The 20,353-nt window shown below is 37.6% G+C and overlaps 1 protein-coding gene across 4 annotated transcripts in view; it reads right to left on the bottom strand.

The window, feature by feature from the left end:
* Positions 1-20,353, bottom strand: part of LYST (lysosomal trafficking regulator) — a 174,811-nt gene that overhangs the window by 129,725 nt on the left and 24,733 nt on the right. For all 4 annotated transcript variants that reach the window (XR_012001060.1, XM_026008722.2, XM_026008723.2 and 1 more), the window contains exons 3-5: positions 18,048-18,246; positions 4,962-5,052; positions 736-2,815 (exon numbers count right to left, since the gene is read on the bottom strand). Coding sequence is in view for 3 of the 4 variants with exons in the window: in XM_026008722.2 (XP_025864507.2) it covers positions 736-2,815; positions 4,962-5,052; positions 18,048-18,239 (2,363 nt within the window). In the remaining variant the exon portion in view is untranslated. The remainder of the gene's footprint in view (positions 1-735; positions 2,816-4,961; positions 5,053-18,047; positions 18,247-20,353) is intronic.

Here is a 20,353-nt window from a genome sequence, read left to right as displayed (position 1 = left end):
ATATGCATTAATTTGAAAGGCCAGACAATCAGAAGCAAGCTTTATTGATAAAATTATTTTTTAAGGACCAGTCTTGACAATCACAAAATGTGAAAAACTCATTGGTAGAATTCTAAGTAATTTTAATTTTTTTTTGCTTATCTGTATTTTCTATTTTTTCTACTATACATTATGTACATAATAAATGTAAATGTGGTATTTAAGAAATAATGATCCCCTTCAATCTACTGCCTTCACAAATAATTATCATTTTGGTTCTGTGTGTATTTCACAAAATTATAAATAAGTAAGTGATATTTTTAATTTTGTATATTTTATTGATAAAATGTTATAAGCAGTTTTTCATGTCATGGTATGCTCTTTGTAAATATTATTTATAATGGCTAATAATATTCTGTCTAAATATAAATTACTTAGTTTAACCTTGCCTATACTGTTGGATATCTGTGTTGTGTCCATTTTTTCCTCAGAAGTATATCTAAAACTTCACTTTATTTCCACTGAGAAATTAAAAATCAATGGCTCGATGCTCTCCTCTATAACCACTCCAATAAAATGAAATAAATAAATACAGAAATAGATCAATCAATCAATAAAAGTAAAACAAATTCTGACATGGGACAGTAACTTTTTTTGTTGTTAAACTAAAATTAAATCTTAGGGCAGAATCATGGGTAAAGACATTCAAAAGCACACAATAAGAAAAAGTATCTGCACACGTGCACACATACAAACCTTGATTTAAGCAGTGTAGGCAGAGTTTTTAAATAAATCTGAAGCACTTCCTGAGGCAAACACTGGTTATGATAGCTACATACATGAGTCTGAGCTGAAGTGATGCTAAGGTGTTGACAATGATGTGCTAATTCAACTCCTCGTTGGAGCACAGGATTAAACACATAATTATACAGTTTCCACTGAACAACTACATTGCCTTTCTGGATTAAATTGCAGATGTGATTTGCAATCTGTATACTATGTAACCTATCTTCTTCAAAAACAAAATTCTGATAAGCCTCTAAGGCATCCCACTTCCACAGCAAGTCTTCAGATCCACTGCTGGGCAGGATCCCGTGAAATCTGTAAGAAAGGCTGGATAGATTTGGGGATGGTTCAGCAGCACATGAGTTTCCCTGCAGTGTCTCTTCTAATTTGGCTAGTTGATCAGGGTCAATGGTACAAATATTGCAAGCTGCTTGTTTGATCTTTTGTGGTTTCTCAGCTCCTCCTAACTGATCCAAAATAAGTTTGTTAAGGATACTCAATATCTGCTGCTGGAAATGTTTCAGTACTGGCAATTTAAAAGCATGGAGCAAAGGAATGATTACAGATTTGGGGTCCATGCAGCAGCATATTCCGACATTATGAACACCTGACAGAATCTGGACGCAGGTGCTGCTCAGGGAAGCCTGCCGGAGTAAGCGTAAGCACTGGTGAGCACACACTGCAATACAGCAGCACCGCTCAGGATAATAAACATCTCCGTCTGCAGTCTCTTCAAATGGGTTTTTGGAAACCTGATTTTTAAACGCGGAAACCAGAAGACCCGAGAGATCTCTGTGGTGGTGCATAAAGTGAGAATATTCACATCGTCTGTGCCTTTTTCTTGTACACATTGAATGATGAAGTTGCTCTGATTTCACTTTTTTGACAGTGCTCATTATTTTCAGCACACTACTTATTAGGGCTTTCAAATGTTCTGAGGCCTCAGTAGGAACTCCATCTCTTACAACCAGCCATTCCATTTGAAGAACGGCTGTTTCAAACAAATTGAATCCATGGTGCTGAATGAATTCCTGAACCAGATCCATGGCTTGACTAAAGGAGAAAGGATTCGAAGCTGCACTTTGAAGACAGCAGATCAGGATCTGCAGAACCCCTTCCAGCAGCTCAGGCAAAAGAAGGGCTCTATGACGATACTTTGAAAACACAAAACCTTCTCGAACCTCCTGTAGTGTTCTCTTTTGTCTTGGTGCAAAAGGGTCAGGCTGCTTTTCTAGGCAAGTTCTAATTTTTAAAGCTGCTCTAAGCAATTCTGTTAAATTTTTCCTAAGATTTTCTGGCATCATCTCTTCAGTACTGATATCTACTGACATCAGATGCAACACTGTTCGAAAAAGCATCCGTTGAATCAAAGCCACCGGTTCTTCAGTCCAACCTGTGGAAACCATCTGACTTTCCAAATTGTCGCTTAGATTACAGCAGTCCCCAAAGCCTGCTAGAAACTCAGTCAGTGTGGGCACGACAGTGGCTGCTAGAGCAGAATTATGATTCAGGGTAATGTCAAATTTACAAACTTTCTCTAATAAAGACAACAAAACGTGACATAAGTCAAAAGGAGAGTTATTCATGTGACTGATAATGGACAAGGCAGCTGGCTCACTCAGGATGTCAGTGTTTGATTCCAGTCTTGGAATAACCTCCTTGGGATTTTCCAAAGCCATGGTGTCAGGAGGAGTCTCTTCTTTGGTTGGTAAGCGGTCAAGTTTAGCTGTAAGGTGGTCTTCTTTAGGAGATTGTGTTACAAAATGTTGCAGCAGACGGGGTCTTCTGTGCTTACTCATTGCTACACTCTTGTCATCTGAATTGGCTTCTGAGTCTGAGGTGGAGAGCCGTGTCTTTCTTGCATCTCTTATAGAATAGCGGTGGGTACTTTTACGTTGTCGTCTGCTTTTTTGAAAAATGTTTACTTTTGCGGAAACCTGACCAGATGGGGCACTTCCTTCTAAATATAATTTTTCCTGAGTAGATCTTTGTGAACTTGAGTTCTTTTCTTTGGTCAGGATGATATCAGCTGAGAATGGTAGATTAAAATCTAATAAAATAGAGAAAGGAAATTTAGAATAATACCTTAATATGTTTTCAAAATCTATTTGTATAGGTGATTACTCTCTTACTTATCTTCCACTTTAGGAGCTTCTCCTCAGTTTATTTTTACTGGGGCTGATTTCTTTTAGCTATTTGTTATGTCTCTGGATCACTTCCCTCTACACTTTTTTTTTTTTAAGATTTTATTTATTTGAGAAAGAGAGAGAGAGAGAGAGAGAACACAAGCAGGAAGGAGGAGCAGAGGAGATGGAGTAGCAGACTCCTTGCTGAGGAGGGAGCCCAACACAGGGCTCGATCCCAGGACCCCAACATCATGACCTGAGCTGAAGACAGACACTTAACTGACTAAGCCACCCAGATGCCTCTATCACACACTTATTCTTCTCATGCTAAGTACCAGGTAGCATTAGTTCAAAGGATACAAACTGATTTTGAAAACAACAAAGGAGAACAAAACAAGGGAAGTAAATCTGATTTAATACCATTACACTGCACTCTGACACCAACATGAGACCATAGATTATCTAGGATTTAGTATTACTATTTGCACCATTTTACTAATAATCTCCTCCAATACTTCCACTGATTAAGAAATAGGAGTGTAGGGGATCCCTGGGTGGCTCAGCGGTTTAGCGCCTGCCTTCGGCCCAGGGCGTGATCCTGGAGTCCCGGGCTCAAGTACCGCATCGGGTTCCCTGCATGGAGCCTGCTTCTCCCTCTGCCTGTGTCTCTGCCTCTCTCTCTCTCTCTCTCTCTCTGTGTCTCTCATGAATTAATAAATAAAATCTTAAAAAAAAAAAAAAGAAACAGGAGTGTATTATATTCTCAAAAATAGCATTTAGTTTATATCCCTGACATGACTTAAGAACTTTAAGATTTTCCAAAATTATTTTAAAATCATATAATAGATACCAACTGTTCTCTAAGATTAAGGTTAAAACAGTTCCTCATTCAAAATATTTACTGAATGTACCACACATTGAACTAGATGCAGGCATCTCTGTTTCATCCTCTATTTCAACCTAGGGCCTGGCATGTGGCCTGCATGCAATATCTACTTCTTGGGGAAATTAATAAATCCTCCTTACTAATTCAAAAGTTAATAAAATTGGTCTTTCCCCTTGCAATAGTATATAGTAAGATCTACATGAAAAATATAGTTGTAATTTAGAATGAATAAATAACAATCTATAAATAAAAGATCTGTGCCTTAATTAAGAGAGGAAGGGGAAAAATTAAAAGGAGTCTGACAAATTCTACCTATACAAAAGCATCAGGCAATGAAGATAACTTTCCCAAAAGAACACCAGTCAGATATCTTAACTGATAAACAATTTGTGAATTCTACAAATTCAGAAGAAACCGAGAGCAGAGAGTTAAACATTACAAGGCCTTAGATAATCCCCTAAAAAGAGAGCTTTGTATCAGAAATGTATTAAAATGTCACATATGGCATTAAAATACAATATAGGAGGATTTATGTTTAACCTGAGAGATCATTAAACATCTCACAATTCACATATCCCAGAAATGGTTAAGGGGAAAATTGTTAAACTGTTAATTCTTCCACTGAAATGGTTAAACTAAGTTTCATATACTTATTATGATGTGTGTGTGTGTGTAATTAAAAAAATTGTTTTCAAATCAAAAACTAAAGGTATATATTGACCTTCGGTGTAATAATTCTACCCAGTCTTGAAACAAAATATTACTTCAAATTAATCCCTTCAAAGAACATTAAAAAAACCAAATTGCAAAAGTCACTGGTAGAGTACTAGTAATAGAAAGCAGTCTTTAAAATAAGCAAAGGAGCTTTCATTTCTTTCTTCATACTTTCCACTATCCATTTCTCTGATGGGGTCACACACCTAGATTTACTCCTTCTACTAAGTGTTCTGGTTCTTCGTATATTTTCTGATAATCATTACATTTGAGTAATCCCCTATGAAGCACCATGGTTTTGTATTATTAGCAGAAATAAAAATGCACTTGCCTAAACAATTTCTCATGTCAAGTATCATGCTAATATACACAGTTCTGTATCAACTATTAAGACAGAAGGAACTTTTCCATGGAACTTCTTTTCCTGGTGGAATTTTGATAACACAAGTAATGTGATAAAAGAAACATACCTGTTGCCTTTTCTTCTTGAACAGGTATCTTCCATACCAGTGGAAGAAGTGACAGAAGTAGAGTAAGGAGTTCTTCTCTACATGTCAATGCCTGTATTAGAAACAAAGCAATCCTTCATGTTCTGAGGTTCGGAGACACATAATTCCTAGTACCTTGTCTGAAATTGAACCAAAAATATCCTTTTTCTTGAAAGGTTGCATTTGAGAAACTAAGAACCAAATTAACCTATCTTAAGTCCAATTAAAGCTGTGGTACTTTTCAATTTATAAACCTTTCCAATGACATAAGAATGTAAGACTATTTGATGGTATTTAGCACAGTCTCGCAGATTTTTTCCCAAAACAGCTGTTATCACCACACATGGCAAGAATTTCTCACCTATGAAAAAAACAAATTCGCTAGGTGAAAATGAAAAGTTAAGCCCTATTAATTAGCAAACTGATAACATGAAACTACTAGAAAACCAAAGTCTTCATGCAGTTAAACGTAAAACTCAGAGAACACAATTTTAAAAAGAGAAATTGATGTTATAATAAATAATATATATAAAGAGAGAAAGACTTATTAGTGAAAGTAATCTAGGGATCCCTGGGTGGCGCAGCGGTTTGGCGCCTGCCTTTGGCCCAGGGCGCGATCCTGGAGACCCGGGATCGACTCCCACGTCGGGCTCCCGGTGCATGGAGCCTGCTTCTCCCTCTGCCTGTGTCTCTGCCTCTCTCTCTCTCTCTGTGACTATCATAGAATAAAAAATAAAAAATAAAAAAAAGAAAGTAATCTAATAAATATGTATTGACTGCACGCTATGTCCACAGTGCTTACTGTATTACCCTTTCTGGAGGATCTGGTCCTGGAGAAGGTCCCCTCATTTGGTCCATAAAATACATACACACAAACAGTTAAAGAACAATAGAAGGCATGTAGTATAAGTAAGTACTCAGATGTGATACAGATATTCAGTTTAGGAATTCAAAAAAAGGAGCGATCATTACCAGTTAGAAGTGTGGAAGTGGGACTGAAGCTAGAGAGCTAGATTGGGGCACTGGGGACATGAGTGGTCAAGGAATTCATGACAAATCAAGTTCCAGTTCCTCACTTCAGTTAGTGGGGAGGAAGGCAGAATAATATAATCCAATTTGCTTGTTAGAAAGACCACATTGTATAAAGGACAGAATTGGGTCGGGAGGGAAAAGGACTGACCAGTGTTAGAGGCAGGAAAACAATAATCCAGATGAGAGATAATGATAAACGGAAGTGCTCTACAGTAAAATTGAAAAGGAGACATACTTGAGAAATTGCAAGGAAGAACTGAAATGCCTTGCAGTTGATTATCTATGGAGTGGAAGGGGAGGAAAAAAGAAAGATCCAGAACTTAAAGAATTCTGGTTTAGGCAACAAGGTGACTGATACATGTCTTTACAAGATAGGAAATTTAAGACTGATACTAGGTAGGGACAGAGATGATGATCCACTGTTTGGACATGTTAAGTTTGAGTTGTCTATGGGATATTAAAATGGGGAGAGCTTTTTAGTCAACAGTTGGATATATAGATCTGGACCTTAAGAAAGAGATGTGAAGTACATTAAAAGACTTGGGAGTCACTGGGGCAGAAGTCAAGGACACAGGAGATTTCCTAAGGATGGAATGCAGAATGACATGAGGACGGATAGGAATGGAGCTCTGGAGAGCAACACTTCAAGAATGAAGAATGGTAGTGCTGGAGAGAAGCCTGCCAAGGAAGCCGAGAAGTACTTCCCCAGAGATGAAGAACCAGAGAAATCAAGGGAAAAAGAGCAGTTCAGTAAAGAAAAAAGTCAACTAGGTCAAGAGCTGTTGTTCTTTAGCTGGTAAGATGATGGCAGAAAAACACTCGTCAAGTAGAGGGCCACTGGCTACAGTGTTAATGTAGTGATAAGGGTACAGAGTTGAAAGTGGGCAGTGGGCTTCAGAGTTGAAAGGGAATGAGAAAGCAGGGATACGGCATTCAGACTATTCCTTCTAGTGCTCTGGTTATGAAAAGGCTGAAAATACTTCAAAAGTAAAAATCTGAACTTCTTTTCAGGCTTTGAAGACCCTTCATGATGTGATTCCTATTGATTTATCCAGTTTCAGCTCCCACCACCAACCCTGACCCATCCCCATGTCCTACAAAACCACAGGCCTGTACCCCCCAATACATCTTCCTTACAGGCATTGCTCTTGCAATTCTCTACCACCACCCTCCCATCTCCCCAATGCCTACTGATTCTTCAGGCAAGTTCCTCTGTGGAGTGACTTCTCTAATCCCCCCTCGGGCAAGTTAGATATCATGTTCCTGATTGATTTCTGGTACAGCAAATAACTTGCTGAATTGTTAATGTCTGAATGCCAGACACTGGATGGAGTGGTGAACAAGGAAGACAATTCACCTTCTCATAAAGCTGATACTCTAGCAGGGGAGCTGGAAAAGAATGGGTATGAATAAGAAAATTTCAGACAGAATGCTATGCTATGAAGAAAATTAAACAGGACAGGGATTATAAACTGACATTTAGATAGGCTGTTCAGGATGGGCCACTTAGGCAGATACTTAAAGAGAAGAAGGAATCCGTGCAAAGATTTGCAGAAAAGAAGCTCCTAGGGAAGTATATAGAGGGTCAGGAATGGGCTTGGTTATTTCACAGAACAGCAAGCAGACCAGTGTGGCTGGAGTAGCAAGGGGGAGAGTGCCAGGAGATGAGACTGGAGGGCATAGGTGGTAAGGTGGACAGTGTCAGATCTCGTGTGGCCTGTGGGCCACGCAAAGGAGTTTGGATTTATCTCTAAATATGATGGGAAACTTTTACAAACACACTTCCCAGTCCTCAGAGAATGGACTCCCAAGCCCAGGCCCTAGTCCTTAGCGGTCACCTCTCTTTCCTGACACCCAATACCCAGTAAAGAGTTGGATGTTAAATGTTATCTGCACGAATGACTTTAAATTCTGGATGCAAATCAAAATTATTTCCAAGGAGCCTATTTCCATGTGCTTTACTTCAAAATTAGGAAGACTAAAGAGGTCTGGATAACATTTTCATGTACAGCTCACAGTCAGTATGCACCTTGACATTTTTAAAGATGCCAGCCAAATGTATATGGTCTTTTAAAAAATGTAAACCAATTTTACATTTTTTACTCTACTCCTGTAGAGTCCTCCTGGTCTGAGTCTTTACCTTTGGTTGATGAACTAATAACATTCTAACAGAGCTTGCAGAAACCTTAAAAGTGTGTGAAGTGCCACAGCCCTTGCTCCACAACAGTACACTGGCAAATCATCACTGCTATGCGAATTGGCATTCCTGCCTCCCAGCCTCTGCGTGACGCATGGTCTGCAACTTCTCTCACTCATTCCCACTTAGCTAAAGGATCCTTTTGAGGCCCACCCCAGCAAAACCTCTTTAGTGAAGCTTTTTCTCCCACATCAACCCAACTTGACTGTCTTCCCCACCCCTACTCAGGACTTCATGCCTTTGCCCCCATTTCACCAAATGGATTATTTTTTGGAAACCATGGGCCTTTCAAAAAGAATGAGATTGAAGTGTAGGATTTTGGTTTTTGCCACCTCTGCTGGAATTGCAGTCCCAAGGAGAACATCACTCGCCGCCCCATGGCCCAATATAACAGTGAGTGAATGACTCTTGACTTTATTCAATCACAATGATTTCTAAACAATTCATCCCTGGGGAAGCCCTTGATAATCCTCTGGATCTATTACTTTCTTTAGGTACTACATGTTTCCAGATTATTCTTTCAAGTTTAAAAGAAATCACACATGTAATTCTATCCCTTTGCAAGTCATAAAATCTTTTTCTCTTATTTGCAGGCATCCTGGCAAACTAGAGCTTGCACTCCTCCATTTCAAACAAAGTTCTGGTTTTCCTCTCCCAAGTTCCTGGACACAGTTGCTGTGTCCAGAGGAATGGGATGTTACCTCATGTCTCCTTGTTGACATATTTGGCAGTATATGCCATAAACAGATGGATTTCCTGGCTATTCCTAGACTGTCCAATCGATAGAAATCACACCACACCTCATTTAATACTTACATTTTTATGTCTCCCCTTCTGCAGGGAAAAGGACTACATACAACATGACTTTTTAAATTCCCCACAGCAATAATACACAGCAAAATCACTCATTCAGGTGGTAATTTGTTAGCTCAATTGAAGAAACATATTTTAGGTACCTACCAAGTGTCAGGCACTGTTTCTTCCACAATTCAAGTGTTTAGTTTAGACAGGAATATTCATTGCCTACCCTAGTCATCCAGAAGTAATAGTGTTAGGATGGGAGATAAAGGGCAAATGAATCAGTGGAAAAGGCTGAGACACAAGGCAGACAGTGTCCAGGGGGCTGTAAAGGCAGGTTGGTACCAGATGAGTGGGGTTTGAGGACCTCAGGATGACAGGCTAAGTTTAGTGCTTAGCACTTCCATCAGAATGTGATAGAAGACTACTGAAGTTAAACTAATTGGTATTAACGTTATTACTTTAAATCAGCATTTTGACATGCTAATTAAATTTAATGTCCCAGATGTAAACAGAAATACAAGTCCTTTACTTCTTAAGTCTTTTATTTCTGAATTTTATAATTACTTCTAATGTACATGTGTATATACACATATATATAAGAACATTTCTTCATTAATACCATAAACAGAATTTTTCTTGTATTTTCTAGCTATATAGCTGTGGCTAAATGAAACAATGACCTTTTGGGTTTTCCTGTCTATATTGCTTTAAAAATGGTATTTTCATTTCTTCATCCTTCCCACATTTTAGCTGTCATTACTTTCATGATCCACTTTACTACTGCATGTTCTTAAAACTAATGATATCACACAGAAATAGTCGTAAAGAGCTATTCTTATTGTAGAGCTTCTTCCTAAAAAATATTACTAGTTTTTCTATTCTTTGTATATAACACCCTCTATTCCTAATCTATTCTTCAAAGTTTTGTTAAGAATGGATTAATTTTGTCAAACATTTTTGATGTCTCAGTATAGCTAAATGTACTGCCTTTTCCCACTGATGTCAAACACTATACGCATAGTTTTCTTAGATGATAACAGGGATTGCAATCTTTTTTTGCAAACAGCCAGAGAGTAACATCTTAGGCTTTTTTTTTTTTTTAAGATTTTATTTATTTATTCATGAGAGACACAGAGAAAGAGGCAGAGACATAGGCATAGGGAGAAGCAGGCTCCATGCAAGGAGCTCGATGTGGAACTCACGTCCAGGACTCTGGGATAACGTTCTGAGCCAAAGGCAGATGCTCAACAACTGAGCCCCCCCAGGTGTCCCCAGGTTAGGCTTTTTGAATCACACATGGTCTCTGCTGTATATTCTTCTTTTAACAACTCCTCAAAAATGCAAAAACTAGGGCAGCCTGGATGGCTCAGCAGCCTTTGGCCCAGGGCGTGATCCTGGAGACCGGGGGTAGAGTCCCACGTCGGGCTCCCTGCATGGAGCCTGCTTCTCCCTCTGCCTGTGTCTCTGCCTCTCTCTGTCTCTCATGAATAAATAAATAAAATCTTAAAAAAAAAAAAAAAAGAAAGCAAAAATTAGAGGCTCCTGGGTGGCTCAGTTGGTTAAGCACCTGCCTTCCATTTAGGTCATAATCTCAGGGTCCTAGAATCGAGCCCCATATCAGGCTTCCTGCTCAGTGGGGAGCCTGCTTCTCTCTCTCTCTCTCTCTCTCTCTCTCTCTCTCTGCTTGCTTCTCTCCCTGCTTGTGCTCTGTCAAATAAATAGATAAAATATTTTTAAAAAATAAAAATTCAAAAACTATTCTCAGCTTGTGGGCTGTCCAAGAACAGATTACTGGCAGCAGAATTTTGGTCTGCAGGCCACAGTTTGCCCAACCAGTCCCTGTTGCCTTTCCTCCTCCCCTCTCAGCAAAGCAGGGTTATAAAATGGCTGTATTACTCTTTCTTAGGACTCCAGAAAGACTTTAGGTGGTATCTAGTAAATCCTATAACCTAGATAAAAGTATTATTAAGAATCTTGTAGGCATTATTTCACACAAGCTTTATATTCCTAAAGTAGAGAGGTCTGTCTCAAAAACAATTATAGATGTGCTTTTGGGGGATGTGAGGGACCCCATTAAAATTCAGAGGAAACCCATAACATTTTTAAAGAAAGTTGTATTATTAAAAAATACCAACAGCTTGGACTAAAAGGAACAGAGACAATTCAAAATGAATAGAGACCACTGGGTCCCCACTTTTCTACAGGTGTGAAGCAGGGTGAGAAAGCTGCATATTATAAGCTGTCTCTTAAGGAAAAGAGAAGATGTGTTGGAGGGTGGAGCCAAGAGCCCTGGAGAACCATGGATTAGGGAAGCACTACCACAGAAGAAAAACATTCCCTGCTCCAAGAATAGAGGAGGACCAACAATATGTGCCTGCCAGGAGTTCAGTGGATCAGTGACTGCTACATGCCTCCAGTCACTCTCCTTTTTGAATATGTGCATCTAGTGTGGTTAACTTGTCCCTACCCAGGGTGAGTGTGGCTTTTATGTTCATAAGTCTCTCCATCAAGAAGAGTTGTAACTAGAGCACTACACCTGGAAACCTCATCTGCATCCAGAACTGCTGCATAACATGAAATCAGGAAGTTCAAGCCTGAAGCCAGAATGCAATGATAATCTGAGAGTCATGTGGGAGAGGGGATGTGGGAAGAATGCTAAAGGTTGCGGCCAGGGAAGAGACTACGGTAGACAAAATATGGCCACCAATTATCTTCTCCTGAAATGATGGAGTCTATGTTACCATCCCTTTATTCTATGCTGGTCTTGTGAATTGCTTTGACCAACAGAATGTGGCATAAATGATGTTAAGTGACAGACACCTTGCAGCCTCTCTGCTCCCCTCTTGGAATGCTTCTAGAACCATGTAAAGAAGCTGAGCCTCATCTACAAAAATAGGAGAAGCCATGTGGATGAGAACTGAGGCAGCCTGGCTGACAGCCCCATCCAACAGACCCCACATTCAGAGATAAGCCCAGCTGACACCACAAGAAGCGGAGGTGGCGATCCCAGCTAAGCCTACCTGAGCTGCCAACTCAGAGAAACATGAGCAAAGAAACTGTTATCGTTTTATGCTACTAAGTTTTTGGAATGTGGTCTGTTATATGGCAATAAACTGATATACTCATTGCTCCTATTAACCTGGGTATGAAGAAAGATAACTCACCAGATTACCTACTCCCTGAGGATAGCTCCACCGTCTAGTGGCCAAAATGATACTGTCCCTCCTCGAAGTAGGAAAACCAGCATCTCCCTACTCCCTCATTCCTGCCAAACAACAGATCTTGCCAAACAAATAGATCTTGCCACATGCGTAAACAGAATCTGTAGAACTAGAGTAGCAAACTGAAGTTCACTTATTATAATACCTTTACTCAACTTAATACGGTATTCAAGGCTTGCCATCATACGGCCTCTGCCTTCCAGTCCTCTGACTAGCCAAAACCACACATGCAGCCTTTGCTCCAACCCCACTAAACTATTACTTTCAGGTTACTGAAAGTTCTTTCTTCTCTAGCCTCCAAGGTCCGCATTTTGCAGTTCCCCTGGACTAATGCTTCCTCCCTTTTAACATTGCTAATTCCTACTTAGAGATGCCAATTTCTCTAAGAAGCATTTCCTTATGGCCCTCTCTTCTGTGCTCCCCCCCAAATACTTTCACACCATTTTGTCATCATTGCCTTTCTTCAATCTGTCTCTCTCTTCAAAAGCTAAGAGCTCCTGGTAAGGACAGTCTCTGTTCTTTCATCTCTGCATCTAGCAGAAGCGCTGGCATTTAGTAGGAACTTAATGGCCCACTGAATAAAGCAGTGAATGAACTCTGTAGCACACTTCTAAAGGTCTGCTATTTTTCTACTATACTTATTTTATATATTATAATGATAGGCCATTTATGTAGTACTATATATTAAAGTGATAATACTACAAAAACGAAAGAAGAAAAAAGTACTCTCTTACACAGAAAATAGCTCAGAAAAGAAACGTATTATAATTTTTAAATAATGTTTTGTTCATAAATGTATAACCTCCTCCAATAAAACTGCATATTTTACTCAGCAAAATAAGTAACAACTTTATAGAACATTCATAAAGTGTGAACAGGTATGGAAATTTACATATTGAAGTTTAAACAGTAGTATTTATCACACGTTAGTAACAAATTACTGTGATTTTCTATTTATTATATCAGAATTAAGCTATATATATCTATAACCAGGGTATAGGAAAAAATCTGAAACTATTATTATCAAATGTTACATGAAAACAAATACTTTTTATATATTAAGTCATCCAACTTAATGTATTTAAATTGTTCCTGATGAGGATACACAGATATGAAGCAGTTAGATCATGAACTGAAGTCACCTATCTCATTGATACTGGTGCCAAGATTAAAATCTAAGATAACTCTTACTTTTGGGCTGGACAAATTTTCTTTCAAAAAACCTGTAAAGTTCTGCATATAAACTTCAACCATGACATCTTTAACCATTGAAAAGAACATATACTTGCTATTCAAGGAGAGTATTTTTTTCTAAAGAATAGACAGATTAATTTGTCTATATAATAAATCATGACCAAATGGGTTTTATCCCAGGAGTACAAATGATGGTTTCAACATTTAGAAACCATCATGTAATTCACCCATATTAATAGAATAAAAAAAATATGATAGTCTCAATAGATTCAGCAAAGGTATTTTACAAAATCCAATATGTATTCAAGATAAACATTTTAACAGGTTGGGAACAGATGAAACTCCCTCATTCTGATAAAAGAAATCTAGGAAAAACCCAGAGGTATTAACAACATGGTTACTGTGTGGGGAGGAGGAGGAGGAAGGAACCGTAGCTCCTGCCTCATGCCATACACAAACATGATTTCAATGTGTGTCACAGACCTAAATAAAAATACTAATTAAAAAGCTTCTAGGAAAAATTCAACACAGGACATCTTTCCACATTGGGATGCAAGATAAGGATTTCCTAGAAAGAATACAAAACACAGTATTCACACAAAAAGTCTGCTGTTCTAAAGGCATTGTTAAGAATTGAAAAGGCAAGCCACAAAGAACATACTTGTAATCCAACAAAGAATTGTATCCAGAATACATTTAAAATAAACTGTAACTGGACATTAAGCAAATAACCTGACTTTTAAAATGGGCACAAAACTTAAATAGACATTCACAATGGAAGATGTACAAATGACCAATGAACACATAAAATAGTGCTCAGCATCATTAGTTTTTAGAGAAATGTAAATTAAAATCAGTGAGATACTACTTCATATTCACTTAGGATGGCTAATAATAAAAAGATTGACAATGTCAAATATCAGAGAAGATGTAGAACACCTAGAATTCTCCTACATTGTTGGTAAGAATGAAAAATGGCACAACCACCATGAAAAAACAGTTTGGTACTTTCTTATAAACACCCATCCTTTGATACAACAATTGCATGCCTAGATATTTAAACAGGAAAAATGAAAATATATTCACACAAAGACTTTTTAAAGAATGTTCACAGCAGCTTTATTCATAATAGCCAAATGGAAACAAAAGCCAAATGGTTTAACAACAGGTGAACAGTCAAACAAATTGTGATATATCCATACAAAATACTGAACAGAAACAAAACATGGTGAGCTACATATTGATTCACACATAATGGTGAATCACATAATGTGAATCACATAATTCACACATAATGGATAGAGATTTGGGACACAAGAGTACATACCGCATGGTTTCATTTATATGAAATCCTAGAACAAGCAACACTACACTTAGATGTTAGAAATTAGAATTGTGGTTGTGTTGCAGTCGGGAAAGGGGAAGGCTGTCTGAAAAGGGGCGTGAAAACCTTTTTCTAGAGTAGAAATGTTCTAAACTTTGATTGAGGCTGTGGTTACACAGGTGTTTGTAACTGTCAAAACTCATCCAACCATACATTTTACATTTGTGTATTCACTACATGTAAATATATAGCAATAAAAAGTCTGTTTCATTATTTCTACCAAATATCTATTTATAAAGTCCGTGCACAAAATTGGAAGGGTAGGGGCTTAATTTCCCTCTTGCTCAGAGTACCCAAGAAGTGCTCCTATTCATGAGAAGCACAGATATAGAAGCTGAAGTTCCTCTTGAAATGCACAACTTTGAATCTACCGTTTTGATTCCACCCTAAGTGATTGAACCTACACAATTAAATTCCCCTTAAAGAAAGATGAATGGATAAAGAAGATGTGGTTTATGTATACAATGGAATATTACTCAGCAATTAGAAACGACAAATACCCACCATTTGCTTCAACGTGGATGGAACTGGAGGGTATTATGCTGAGTGAAATAAGTCAATCGGAGAAGGACAAACAGTGTATGTTCTCATTCATTTGGGGAATATAAATAATAGTGAAAGGGAATATAAAGGAAGGGAAAAGAAATGTTGGGAAATATCAGGAAGGGAGACAGAACATAAAGACTCCTAACTCGGGGAAACGAACTAGGGGTGGTGGAAAGGGAGGAGGGCGGGTGTTGGAGGGGAATGGGTGACGGGCACTGAGGTGGACACTTAACGGGATGAGCACTGGGTGTTTTTCTGTATGTTGGTAAATTGAACACCAATAAAAATTAATTAAAAAAAAAAAAGACCCAAATTATCATCATCCATTTCCTGGTTTATTTTTTTTTAATTTTTATTTATCTATGATAGTCACACACAGAGAGAGAGAGAGAGGCAGAGACATAGGCAGAGGGAGAAGCAGGCTCCATGCACCGGGAGCCCGACGTGGGATTCGATCCCGGGTCTCCAGGATCGCGCCCTGGGCGAAAGGCAGGCGCTAAACCGCTGCGCCACCCAGGGATCCCCATTTCCTGGTTTAGATAATTAAATGTCAATAAGCCCTATTTTTTAAATGGTTATTTATTTGCTCTCTACTTCTACTATTCATACTATCATTGCTACAGATATTCCAAAAGTGAATGACTGAGGAAGAGGGAATACAGGATATTACAAGATTTTACCCTAGTAAAAAATATTGTTGCAATTATGACTTGAATGATTTTAGTCATTTAATAATATATTTAAGGTATTTCATGACTTACAAGAAAGTATATAATCTATAGAAACAGAAAGTAGATTAGTGTCTGCTTAGGGCTGAGGGGGATAGGAGGGCTGGGGAATGACAGCTACAGGTCCCTGTTTAAGGTGATGAAAATGTTCTAAAATTGAATATGGTGACAGTTGCACATATCTGTAATTGTGCTAAAACCACTGAGCTGTACATGTGAAATAGGTAAATTCTATGATATATGGGTTATATCTTAACGTCTACCGCTTTAATTAAAAAAAACCTACTGAGATTTTAATTAGGACTGCACTGGAATCTATACATCAATTTGGAGGAAACAAGTATCCTTACAATACTGATTTTTCCAACACACAAAAAACTATGTATTTATTTGGATTGTCTTTAGTTCCTCTCAACAATGTTTTATTGGATTATGTACAGAAATTTGTACATATTTTATTAGATTTATTCCTGAGTATTTGATATTTCTGATGCTACTTATAGGATATCCTAAAAAAAAAAAAAAGCACTGAAACGTTCTAATATAGGTGAAGAAAATGAACAGAGCATGATATGCTTACTAAGTCATCAAAATTTTGAAATAAAAATCACTATACATGATCTAACAAATCATTTTTTCTAAATTTAACATTCATTTATGGAAAAGTCATACAAAACATAAAAACAAAATTACATATAGTCACGCATTTAATAAAGAACATTCATGAAAAGGAGTAACAATACATACTATTTTGGAAAATATTCTGGACAATTTCATGACAGATGGACACCACGATGAACAAATACTCCCTGATATTTATTTGTGAGGTTCCTCAGTGTAGAGTAAAAACAGAGACATTGTTTAATTTTAGTTTCTGTTTTTAATCCAATATATGTATTCATTAGCAAAATGCCTTGATAGCAAAGAAATTTCAACATAGTTAAGTTTCTATCTAAAGCCAGTAACATTGCTAAGTGTTGAAAAATGTCATATTGGTGCTACAGAGACCTTATCATCTTTTCAAGTTAATTGAAATATTATCTAACTACATTAATTAGTCCCCTGAAAGCAGACAATATAATTTTTCTTTCATAAAATACATATTTGTTTTTTTACTAAAATGAAGTAAAGACATAAATCATGTTTGGGCTACAAGTTAACCCTGTCTGAGTTAGTTAATGTTCTGCTTCTCAGTATTCTTTTGTTTTTTAATATTTTATTTATTTATTCATGAGAGACACAGAGAGAGAAGGCAGACACAGGCAGAGCGAGAAGCAGGCTCCATGCAGGGAGCTTGACGTGGGACTGGATCCCGGGCCCCCAGGATCACGCCCACCCAGGGCTGAGCCACCCAGGCTGCCCTGCATCTCAGTTTTCATCCAAAAAAGAAGGTTGGATGGCATCTCTATTTCCCAACTAACTTTAGAATTCTGTTAATTCTGTAATAAGGAAACAGCAAAATACTTTCTGTTCAGACCATATTTTAAGCACACACAATGAGGTATAAAAAACTGGATGTATACAAGCTAAAGGACCCAATAATTATTGGTTTAAGGATTCTCTACTTTCACCCCAGAATTAGTAAGCTCTCTAAATATAATTACACTAAACCTTTCAAAAGCATACCCGACACTTCTTGAAAGTGCAAATGTTTTTCTGAATCATAATCTTATGTCTCTATTAATAATCATAGTTATCTCATACTGATATTAGGATAAAAAACATAATATATATGAAATCATTTTAGAAGAAAGGCCATTTAAAATCCTAAGACATTCCAGACATTTTGAAAAGTATTCAAATAAACAGAATGTTCATAAATGGGGTTACTTTCCCTTATTGGAGTGACAGGAGAGATAGGACTTTATCTCAAAGAGACTCTCAGAAACTACACAACCCAGAAATTATGCATCTGTAATCAACTATAATATACTGATAAAAAATTATTTGGTATGAAAATGTTACCTGATCAATGATAGAATTTAGCTTGGTAAGTAATAGAAATCCTCGACCATGGACAAGGTATTGTCCAAGGGTAGCCATGTGTGTCTCCTCCTCTTCTTCCTCCCTGGCCTCCACCCTCTGGACCACTGCATTGCAAAGCCGGTTGACATCCGTCAGAAATTCACGTGCCAATGAGTTACTGTCGATGCTCATGACCGAGCTATAAAATAAATATTGCAAAAAAAGATTAGAGAAATGAAAGTTTATGTTTAAAACTAAGTGTTTTGAAGGCTGTTTGTTTTTAATCAAAGACTGACTTTAAATTATTGATCACTGGTATTTAACGCTATAATATTTTCAGACATAGTTCTGATCTAGTTAGGTGCTCCTTAAATATTCTTACATGGCAGAAATTACTCCTGAGTGTGGTACTCCCTGAGCATAACCAAGAATAGGGAGTGAAAGTACCTAGATATAAGATACACTAGTGAGTGGTGGCAGTTAAGGTAGATCTTGACCTTCTTAAATAGCCTCATCATAGAATAAAAATAAACCCATTACTTATAAAATATTCTTGCTCTACATGATTTATAAATATGAATGATCTTTTAAAAATATACACTCTTTCTGGAACTGACAATCAGTGAGTGGTACACCCTCCCCCACAACAACCAGAGTTCAGTTAATGGAGAGAAAAGGGATTTACCGTTAAGTAAATAAAAACTGAAGAATTCCAGCAGCTGAAGTTACATCACTTCATTTCTTACTGTATATTTAAATCAAAGGGCAATGTGACATTTTAGGATCAAGGAAAGTAATGAGATAAAGCAGACAGAAGAGAGGAAAAACATCAATATAAAGAAAAAAGTGTAACTATTTAGAAAGGAAAAATCATGAACAATAAAATTCCCAAAGAATTTCATCTTAGGGGGATCCCTGGGTGGCGCAGCGGTTTAGCGCCTGCCTTTGGCCCAGGGCGCGATCCTGGAGACCCGGGATCGAGTCCCACATCGGGCTCCCGGTGCATGGAGCCTGCTTCTCCCTCTGCCTGTGTCTCTGCTTCTCTCTCTCTCTCTCTCTGTGACTATCATAAATAAATAAATGAAAATTAAAAAAAAAAAAAGAATTTCATCTTAGGGCTAAAAGTAATTTCGAAACACCCAGCATTAAAATTTTTAACTTGGAGGGATTAAATTAAGATATACATTGTGGAGTCAGTCTTTCTTCATCCACTTTGGCGAGGGGGGTGCTACCTCCTCCCCCCTGCTGAGAAGGCAGTGGACCATAGGACTGTGCCTATTGCCAGGGAGCAAGGTCAGCCTCTGAGCCCTAATCAACTGAAACACACCTGATTTAGGAGCAGCCAACAAACATCTGGCTGCCAGATGTGACTTGTATGATGCAGCTTGCAAAGAGGCATCTGGCCAATCAGGCTCTTTGTGCTTCATGGGAATTTGAATTAAGGGACATAGTTGATGAGCCAAAAAGTCACTAACTAGAGAGATGGCCTTCGTAGTCATTATGAGGTAGTTAAGGCTCAGAAGCCAACTGGGTGAAAATGAACCACTAGGATGCAAAGGGAAGCAGATAAACATGAAAGGGAGAGACGAAAGAAATTCCTAATACTACTTTCGTTCCTATTCATTCTTCGACCTGATGGTTTAGTCCTGGATTCCCATCAGAATTCTAGGTATTATTATTACTATAACAATCCCCTCTGTATAACAAAGATCATTACTTTTAATACCGTTGGATCACTAGGAAAAAACATAAAAAATAAAAGTTACATTACTCATTATCCTAAAATGTAGCAATATCCTCTCTTATATAAATATTGGCCCTTTGTGAAGTTTTCATAAGGTAAAATTGTTCAATAAATCAAAAAATTTTAAATTACAATAAAACTAAGTATATATTATCATATTTACATAATATATAAACTTATTTATATTCAAGCTATTGTTATCCAATTTTATTTACTTATTTCACCTAATTTGTCACTGATTTTAAGGTACATAATTATTTAGTGTACCATTAAAACAAATAACTGCCAGTTAAAGTATAACACAATACCTTCTTATCACTTAGAATGTTTCATACAATATCATCTTGTAGGCCATTAAGACCCACCCACCATGCACCATTTTTTTTTTTTTTTTTTTTTTACCATGCACCATTTTTTAAGAGTGCTACACTACTACTGTTCCTGAGATTTCTTCCAAAGATACTGCCATCATTCTTTAAGTTTCGATGCTGGAACTTTCCCGATCTTACCAGACAGATCAGCAGGCAGTTTCCCAAACTGGAAATAGTTTAAACTTGGAAAC

This window comes from Vulpes vulpes, chromosome 4, assembly GCF_048418805.1.
Source record: "Vulpes vulpes isolate BD-2025 chromosome 4, VulVul3, whole genome shotgun sequence".
Taxonomy (NCBI): Eukaryota; Metazoa; Chordata; class Mammalia; order Carnivora; family Canidae; genus Vulpes; species Vulpes vulpes.
This window is presented reverse-complemented; position numbering and strand designations above follow the sequence as displayed.